The sequence below is a fragment of the Nestor notabilis genome, unplaced genomic scaffold, assembly GCF_000696875.1.
Source record: "Nestor notabilis isolate BGI_N333 unplaced genomic scaffold, ASM69687v1 scaffold17085, whole genome shotgun sequence".
NCBI lineage: Eukaryota > Metazoa > Chordata > Aves > Psittaciformes > Psittacidae > Nestor > Nestor notabilis.
In genome coordinates, this window is record NW_009930784.1 from 9,130 (window position 1) to 18,971 (window position 9,842).

General features: G+C 46.7%; 1 protein-coding gene across 5 annotated transcripts in view; it reads left to right on the forward strand.

The window, feature by feature from the left end:
- The first annotated feature begins 7,769 nt into the window (after positions 1 to 7,769).
- Positions 7,770 to 9,842, forward strand: part of PLD1 (phospholipase D1, phosphatidylcholine-specific) — a 41,956-nt gene continuing 39,883 nt past the window's right edge. For 4 of the 5 annotated variants that reach the window (XM_010015586.1, XM_010015589.1, XM_010015585.1 and 1 more), the window contains exons 1-4: positions 7,770 to 7,923; positions 8,258 to 8,385; positions 8,668 to 8,813; positions 9,121 to 9,229. In XM_010015586.1, the coding sequence (XP_010013888.1) occupies positions 7,770 to 7,923; positions 8,258 to 8,385; positions 8,668 to 8,813; positions 9,121 to 9,229 (537 nt within the window). Of the gene's footprint in view, positions 7,942 to 8,257; positions 8,386 to 8,667; positions 8,814 to 9,120; positions 9,230 to 9,842 lie in introns of all 5 variants that reach the window. The other variant, XM_010015588.1, reaches the window with a different exon arrangement.

Here is a 9,842-nt window from a genome sequence, read left to right on the forward strand (position 1 = left end):
TGGGGGTGCTGGGCTGCCTTCCAGCGTGCCTGCTTGGCTCTGCACCACTGAAATTCCCTGTGGAAATGTGGCTTGGCAGGTGGCAGTTGCTGGAGCAGACTTGGCACTGGGACATACCAGAATAGCATTGAGTGATGTACAGGACATCAACCCTGTAGATGTCTATACGTTTAGATCATGAAAATGTGTCCTGTATTTATGTATATGACGTGTTCAACTATATATAAGAGCTGCAGCAATGCTTTCCATCCCTTGAGCGCTGCAATGGTCCTTATCACCTCTGAATGTTGTGGAGATGGTTACTTTGCATTATGCTATTGCCCTGGGAAATTCCTTGCTTTTAGGTGTTGTTTTTATAAGGCTTTCATGATCCTTCCTTGTGCCAAGCTCTGTGTGTGTCTCAGCACTCTGAAGTGCTGCATCTTTTCACCTTTCTACTCTTTGTGCTCTTTGAAGCAGGTACTTTTTCCAGCCCCTCTTTTCACTCAGCCCAGATTCCCTTGGCCACTCCCTGCTGCATCTCTGTTGTGCAGTTTGGGGATGCCATGGTACTGCTGATATCCAAGGTGGTGTCACACAGTTCCCTTTGCCTGTCTGCAGCTACAGTGATAGCAGGTCTTGGGGGGTAGACAATCAGATGCTGGAGGCTCTGGGCAACTCCTGTGCTGGCTTTCAAGGGTATTATGTGCAGTGCTCCTGGGCTTAGGGGTGCAGAGTGTGCGCCATGACCATATCAGTCAATGGAGGGTTCATGGTGATCCAGGGGTTGAGCGCAACTGCTTGAAGGAAGCACGACACTCTTGCCCATGTGCAACGAATCCAAAACATAGCAATGAATAAATATGTGAAAGGCTGCTGTTAATCGTTGATAAATACCTAACGATCGGCTTCCCAGGGGAGACTGTGCTTCCCATGGCAGCTTGGGGAGCAAGGCCTGTGCTCCAGGTGCCCTGCTTGGGCAGGGGGGAGCAGGAGCGCTATGCCAGGGGAACAGAAGCCAGAGCAATCAGCATGTCAGCATGAGATCAGCAGCCTCTGCTCATCTGTGGATGTTTATGTTTTACTGTTCTGTAAAGCAAATAATAAGAGTCCTTGGGAAGCGCCTGACGCTTAGGCTGGTCCTGGGTGTGGGAAAAAATGCCACACTGAGGGGTTTTCTGGCTACAGCAGTGGGTTAGTCACCACGCAATCACAGCGCTGCCCGCCACGATGATCAGAGCCTTACCTCATAGTTTCCCTTGACCTGCCTGTGGGTGGTTCTTTGTTGCCTTTTTCTCTAGTACAAACACTGAGGTGGATGCTGCAGAACCCAGTACTAGGGCAGAAGAAGCCCTGACCTGCTACTGATAGCACAGCAGGGACTTCCATGGACTTATTGGTTATTTCCAGTCATCCCAGTCTTGAAGCATCTCATCACCTGTTGAAAACAAGCCATGTGGATTCCCAAGATTTAGCTTTTTCTCCAGACAGGCTTGTGGCTTGGCACTAAGCCTCATGTCAAAGGACTGATATGGAAATCAGTAAAGCAGAACCAGGGAACTATGCTGCAGTTAGTGGAAAGTGCAAATTCGTTCCTGCTTTTAGAGGTGTTACTATTAAATGTAGGAGCTTTGTGAGCTGGAAACACTGGAAATGGTCTTTTGAAATATTTTGGGTTTATCAAGATTGGGCCAAAGATAAGAAAATGAGGTCAGGATGATATCTGAATGTGATGTTTATTGTGGATTTGGACTCACATTTCAGTTGTTCTCCAGTTCTGTGTCTTTCCAGGGTGAGAGCAATGCTTTGGTTCTTACTCATGGGTTGTTTTGTGTGTTTTAAAAAAAAAACTCTAATCCTCTTGTTCTGTCCCTGTAGTATGAGCATTCAGAAGGGCAGCTTTTCAGGAGGTGTCTCTGTGTGCTATGCTGACCACTTGCTCACCTGGCTAAATGGCTTCCACGTACAGAACTTGAGATCAGGGTTAAGTCATTGTTGAGCATTTTTGACCCCCTGTCTTTTAATTACCTAGTTAGGAAATGTAGCATGTTACCTACAAGAGCCATTGGATTTTGATTAGGTGGTAGGGGAGGCTATACTAGAAAATAAAATCAGTGTGTGTGTGTTTTGCTTTGTTATGGGTATGAGGTTTTCTTGGGCTGGAAAAGCAGGACCCTCTTTGCAGGTGCTGGTGGGGACCCTGACCCTGGGGGATGTTTCCTGACTGCTCAGTGAATGTCTTGACACCTGCTCAGGACTGTGGAAGGAAGGTGTGCCAGGGATTAAATCTGGGGGTGATGACAAGCCTATCTTCTCCTGGGGAATGCAAATAATTCCTCGTAAAGGGCTCTTACCAGCCGAAAGTATTTCTCTGTGAAGAAGTGGTCCAAAGCTAACTTTAGGATTAAAATGCGATGAATTAGGGAATAGTTATATGGAAAAGATTCATCACTACCAGGTAGGACAAAGAGCTGTTGAGGGCATTGTGTGTAGGATTTCCTTAGCATCTCATCTGGGCTCTTACTGCCTGTATGCCACCCAGGCTTCCAGCAGCAGCAGGAGGAGAGAGGAAATTCGTGGCTCAAGTTGTTTGGGTTTTGTTTTGTTTCGTTTTTCCCCTTTTTAATGACACCACCTTATTGCCCTGTTTTAGCCTGAGCCCACAGGTTTTGCTCAAGCAGCCATGGAGGCTCACGTGGGTCCAGCCACTGGCACTGCCTGCGGGACAAAACCAAGGATGGGAATGGAGGTCGCTTGTCACAGCCCTTGCCAAAAGGTCACTGTATTGAGAAAGATGTCATGGGAACTGGAATGAGGCTAATTTTCAGGGATTATAGTGTTTCTCACCATGGGGATGAGAGTTGATGTAGAGCGTCAAATCCTGGGAGGCATTAGCAGGAAATGCCTAGTTTTACTGGATGTTATTTTCTCTTCCCTCCTCCCTCTTTCTCAAATGAAGGCTTTCTCTGTTTCATAGCTCTGTGTGGTGCTCGTCCGCATCGTACCCTCATTAAGGAGCAGCAATTATCTTAGCTTGTTGCAGACCTGCCATGATACATGTAAGAGAATAAACTTAGGCTGACCAAATTTTAGGTAGTCTGTGCTATTACCAGCTGCATATATTTCCACATTGGGACTTGAATGTCCTCAAAACACAGAACTGTTCATGAATATTTACTAAAATTTGCATTACTTTTTTTTTCTTTTGCCTTCCAGTTTCCATGTCTTTAAAGCTATGCTTTTGTTTTCCTGTGCAACAAGTAGAAAACCACTGTTTCTGTAGTAAAAACTGGGGGTTAAAGCATAACCAGAATAGCTCTCAGGCTTGTAGAGTTGCAGGATTGAGGTAGGGGTTTGCAATACATTCACAAGGGCTCAGGGATTAATATAGTTAATTTTGATTTTTATAGTAGTTTTCCTAAAGTACTGAAATTCTTGGTGCAGTCATTAATCCCAGTGTATATATTCTAGTAGCTGAAGAGGTTTGGGCCCATGTGCTTTGGGGACAGCCCAGTGAAAGGAGGCAGAGAGGTTAAAGTGTGCTTGGAAGAGGAAGTAATTAATCTGAAAACCAGGCTGGACAAAGGTGGTGTCAGCAGAGTTCGTAAGGGTTTCAGTATGTTTCTTTCCTCTTTCATTTTTCTACCATCTCCCCTTCTCCTTATTAATTCATTTTTCCAAAGCTTTCCTTTACAGGGTTTTTTGGTGGGGTGCGGGTGTTTTATGTTTGTTTGTTTGTTTGTTTGTTTTTTTCCATTGTTTTTTTTCCTCCTTGCTTTTGCCCAGACAAAACCAGAGCAGCGCCTTCCCTCTGTTAACATGCAGGGTGCTGTGCCAGTTCCTGGCTGCCTGGGCAGCAGGTTTGGAAATGTGGGTGCTGGGGGGAACCGGGTTGGATGTTCCACCTCCCCTGCCCTGGGAAGGTCAATAGGGGCAGCCTGCCCTTACAGACCTCCAGCCCTGGGGACTCTGCAACCCCCTCCTTTGCCATTAGACAGGGCTTTCCTCCCTAGTCTCTGCTTTGAACCTACAATTCAGAGCAATTATCTCTTGTCTGCCTTGCTTACAGGGGGCTTAGTGGACTGCTGTCATGTTTTATCCAAGTGTCTTCCTTCTTTCAGTCCTGTCACTATGTTCTTATGGGCCAAGTGCTTTAGATTTTACTCTTCCCATCTCCTGCACCCTATCTTCCTTTTTGGCTTGCAGTAGCCCTGTTTGTGTATCTTGGCATAGCTTTTACCTTTGTCTGCTGCTTATTTGCTCTCCTGGATGGCAACAGCCAAATACTGAAATGTAGCATGTGTTTCTAATATATTTCACCCTATTATTTCCACCCTCCGGCAATTTGCCAGTATCGTGTGAGTTCTCTCTGTCCTTCACATAATTGCAGCCTCCAAAGCTGACAATACCAGCAAGTTTTATAAACCCATTCTCTAGTCCATCATTAGTGCAGGCAGTGAGTGGCACTGGCTAGACAGGACCTCCTTGATGGATCTATTTTGCAGTTGAATCATGGATATCTGTGCTTGGTGTGTGTTTGCACCCAGCCTGTTGCACATTAACCCGGGCACATTCCTCAGCTTGCTTACGGGAATGCAAACAGTGTCCTCATGGAAACTCTGGCCAAGAGGTTAAATAGCTCTTACTGAGCAGAGCCATATAAAGCAATTTGCAGAAGCTTTCCGAGGGATGTGGCATGTCCCATCGTTCCGGCTGACCCCTCTGCTGCCCTCCCTGCCTAGGGCTGGGATTGCCCCATGCCCTCCGGCTCTGCAGTGGACAGTTGTGACAGGGGAGCTCAGTTGCTGCCCAGATTTGTGGGGCTTTTGGAAGGGCCGTAGCGTAGGCAAGTCACATTTTCCTTCCTGAGCCCATTATCTGGCTTGAATCTTGGCATGGGGAATCTTGCTGCTGGGTCTGACTTGGGTCCAACTGAGTTTGGACTCTGCTTTATCCTACAACTTGTCTATGGCAGCTGTGAAAACAGCTTTTAAACAAATAATTAAGAAAAAGCCCTCAGTTATGCAGCCCTGCTGTGGTCCTCAGCAAATAATCGTTGGATACACTGGTTAATTGTTTATCCATTAAGTGACTGCGTCAATTAATCTGACAAGAGGAGCCTGGCTGTACCTGGCACCGAGGGGAGGAAGAGGAGGGAGGATGCACATCCTGTCCGTGTTGGCTCCTGTCTGCATGCTTTTCCTTTAGCCCTGTTGCTGTGGTATTTGTCTGCAGGCTTTCTTCAAGTGTAATTACTGGGGTGTACATGTATGTACATACACATGTACAAAGTGTATTTGGGTTTGTGTTCTCTTTACCGCTTCTTCTGGAAAGCACATTAAGTTTCCATGAAGCAAGAGCATCTCTTCAGCCCAAAAAAACCCAAACTGCAGAGTGGGGAAGCACTGCCGCCTGGCATGGGGCAGCTCTGGGATTATTTGGGAAGCCTGATAGTGTGGCCTCCCTCCCAGGAATACTGTGTATGTATGCCTGCTTTGAAGGGAGAAAATCAAACACCCAGGGCCAGTCTATATCTGGTGAAATGACTTCACTGCTAGAAGAAAATAAAAATGTACCTTGTTGTGCTCTGAGTAATTAATGTTCCCTGCAGTATGTTGTTAGTAATAGGTAAAGTGTAAAAGCTTCTGACAGTGAGAACTGGCTTTCCATCGAGCCGCAGCGAGGGCGGTGTGGGGCAGCGCTAGTGCCAAATTCCCGCTGCAGGGAGGCTGTGCAAACTGGGTAACATCAGCGCCTTTGTTGTCCCACACTTCAGAACAGCTCCACCTGCGAGGAGGAACGCAGATTCCCTTTCTGCCCTCCCCAGACAGAAGGGGAATGAGGTGCTTGGGAGCGCACGTGTGAGTTGTTCAGGCGGATCTCTGGAAGTGACGTGCCAGCCCAGAGAGCCGCAGTTGGCTCCTAAAGCCACCTGTGCTGCGGTGGCATTCCCAGCCACCAGTGGAAGGTGGCTGAGCCACCAATACCCTCAGAGCCCTCAGTCCCAAGGTGAAGCTGTGTTTCTGTATTTGCTTTGATATAATAAGGAGAGACTGACCCAATTTTTGTTGATTCAAGTCTATATGCAAATGGATTTAATTTTTTTTTTTTGTGAAGACAGCTCATTTTAACATGTTTTTGAGCTTACATGATATCAGCCTTATGTAGTAATAAAATTATGTACTTGTTTCAAGAGGGAAACAATAATAAAGAATGTTCTTTCAAAAGCAGATAAACACATGAATTATTAAAATGTTACATTATTTCCAAATTACAGCATATCCAATTCTTTCTATGGAGCTCACTCAAGAATAATTGCTCAGTGTTCTTTGAAGAATTTAACATCAGAAATGTCACACTTTTTTTTTTTTTTTTAATCATTCTTCTGCACAATGTAAGAGCTTCCACAAGTATAAATGGGCGTCCTTATATTGGCTTCTGTAAAAAGTTGCCTGTTTGTCCCATCCATATTTTTTCAGTGTAGCTGTCGAGGTGTTGCATTTATTGCAGAGCAGAGATTGAAGGGACTTTTTATCATGGAGGTGCCCCGGAGCTGGAGCTTGGCTGCATGCAGGGACCAGCAGCCAGGTGCACAGCCCCATGATGAGTTGCAGAGCCTGGAGGAGGAGGAAGCAGCTTTGTGAATCCTCACAAGCGCTGAGAGCTTGCACCAGTATTAGTGGACGTGCCTCATGTCTTGATAGGGTGGTTTTGCTTTTGGTGTCATGTACACACACACACACACACACATTTTTTTCTTTTCTTCTTCCTTCCCTGTTTTTGTCCTGACTCGGGCTCCTGGCATGGGTGGGTGGGGATGAACGTGGGAAGTGCTGTAGTCATCAGTGCCTTTACGCTGCCCACTGTCCCCATCACAAAAGGGGGGTGGGCTGGTCCCCTGCAGTCACCTGTGCTGTGTACCTGTGGGGGTGTGAGCTCACTGGGGGGCTCTTGAAGGGGTGAGCACAAGGGTGAGCTGTAGTGTCCACCTGTGTTGCTCCCAGGCTTTCTATGGGCATCTGCATGCTGCTGACCCTGCTCCACTACCCTGACAGGAGCCCTTGTGGCTGTCACTTTTGAGCCTGCTGGGAGGATGGAGCCATGGAAGAGCTCAAGACATGCAGATACCATGGGCAATTGTGTAAGGTGCATGGAAACAGAGGAAATCTTAATAATGCCAGGCATTTGTGTCACTAGTTCAATCACAAAAAAATGCCTACTGATTTTCAGAGTGAGCTTTCTCTTTGCGCAACTTAACCTGCCATGTGTCATGTGAATTAAGTATAGGATCTGGCCAGGCGTTAATGTAGTTTATGCTTTTTCTGGTGGATTGTCATTATTGTGGAACTAGCTGACATGGTTGGGTGAGTTGATGCAAAAGCTTCCTTGCTTTGCCTTTTAAATCAATTTGTGAAGGTACTCCTAAGCCACTTTAGCTGGGAAGTGAAATATTATGTATTTTGCACTTTAAAGTACAACAGGAGTTTATGACTCCTGTGGTCACTGGCATCGGGGGAAATTCTCTCCTGTAGCCTGAATCTACCTGTGCTTTTTCAGTGCTCTGGGCAGTGGTTTCCTGTAGCTGCGGGGCTGGGTGTTTTGCATCTGGTGTGTTGGATGGGGATAGTTGGAATGAATGTGGGTAAAGGGGCTGGAGGGAAGACAGGGCCATGCACTGCCAGGGGTTTCCCTCAGCCCCGTTGTGCTAAGGTGTTGGAGAGGGAGTGAAGACAGGCCTTTCCTCTTCCTCCTCCCCAGCGCCCCGTGGCTCCGGGGAGCCAGCCCCTGAGATGTCACTGAGAGCTGAAAGCCATGCAGCTACATCAACGCTGAAGAAAGTCGCTGCAGACATGAACAACATCATTGAGAGCCTGGACACCAGGGACCTCCACTTTGATGGGGAGGAGGTTGAATCAGAGGTGCTAAATGACCCAAAAGGCACTGGTGAGTTGATGTCTGTGTGTTCTCACCTCCCATCCTGCTTGGATATACCCTTTCTGTCAATAGATAGCATACCTCAGTGGTTTTACCAACCATTGACCCTGTTCTAGGACCAGGAAGCATTACTTTTAGCACTTGAGCTCTTCAAGTCCGGTCCCTTCTGTGAAAGCTTGTCTTTAAGCTGATAAATAAAACCTGGTATATTTTAGTAGAATTAATGCTGACGTGTAAATGTGTAAGAGAGAGCTGTTAAAACATTGCAGCTATCTGCTGGCTTTCATGGCCTTCTTGATCATTATGAGGCTGTTGAACTAATGGGGTTTGTGTTCCTTCCCAGTGTGTATTCCCTTCTCTACCATCTATCACACCCATGGGTTCAAAGAGCCGGGCACGCAGACATACCTCATGGGATGTCCTGTTCGAGTGCGTGTGTTGGAAGTTGAACGCTTTACTTCCACGAAGAAGGTCAGAACTTCCAGAAATTCAATTTAATTTCCACAGAACTGTATTAAAATACTGTTTGTGGGTTAACTTTGCATGTGCTTGTTCGTGAGGTGAGAAAAAAAATGTCTCAGAAAATACTTAAGAGAGAAGGTTACCTCTCTCTTTATAAAACCTAATAAAGCAGAAGAAATGGTGAGAGAGTGATCCTTAAGCAGAAATGAATGAGGGCTCTTTAGATGAGCAGCTGCAGGAAAACAACTTATTTCAAACCTGCATCTCCTGTGGCGCGGTTCTCCTCCGCAGGTGCCAAGCCCCAATGTTTACACCATCGAGTTGACCCATGGAGAGTTCACCTGGCAGGTGAAAAGGAAGTTCAAGCACTTCCAGGAGTTTCACAGGGAGCTGCTGAGATACAAAGCCTTTGTACGCATCCCTATCCCTACCAGGAGGTGAGTGTGCAGCCCTGCAGACACGGTGGGCTTTGGGCAGATGTGATCTTCTTTTCACTTTTAAAAGCTTTTAAGAACTAAAGGGAATCCTCAAAAATCAAATTCTGATACTTCTGTGTTGTGTTTTTGTTTGTGAGTCAGTTGGAGCACACTGGCCTCTGAAATGAATCCAGGCTTGCTTTTTTATTTTTTATTTTTTTAAGAGCTTGGGTAGGAAAAATGGAAGCATTGCAGAAGAGTGGTTGCATATTGAGTTGCACGCACTTGCAGCACTCTGACTTGATGTCAAGGTTTCTTTTCCTTCCAGTCACACAGTGAGAAGACAATCCATCAAAAGGGGAGAACCAAGGCAGATGCCGAGTCTGCCGAACACGGCGGAGAGCACGGTGCGGGAAGAGCACTTCTCCAGCAGGAGGGTAAGTGCCTGGCTCTGTGTGGGGGGGGGCAGGGAAATGCACTGGGGGGCTTCTGAGGTGCAGAGGTGCCAGGCAGATTGTTTGTGAAGCTACACGCTATCAAAGCCCTTGATTTATTACCATTCAAGTCTTTTGCTTGACAAACTTAAGCTTTGACAAGTCCAGAATGCTAAATCCTCCTCCATGCAAAGAAAGATGCTGTTCCCAGGGTTCATATGGACAAAGTTTTCCTCAGCAGCTGAGGAAAACCATGATGAGTGGTGGTTCCCCTCTTCCCACCTGCTCTGATTTAAAGATGGAAAAGGCAGTTCACAGAGTCAAGTTGTGTGATGGAGGCAGCCCTGTGGCCATCAAAATCTGAGAGATTTCAGTCCTTGGAGGCAGCCCTGAGGCCATCAAAATCTGAGAGATTTCAGTCCTGTCCCCCTCTGAAAGAGCACATGACAGTCAGGCTTTTGATGCTGAAGTGGGTAATTTTAGCTGAGGCACACGTGTTCAATGTAACTTCATCAGATGTTAACAGATGGGCTCTTCTATGAAGAGGGCGGATGTCTTCCTACCTCTTCATTGCAGCTTTGCTGTGGGGGGGGGGGGGGGGGGGAACACAAAACGA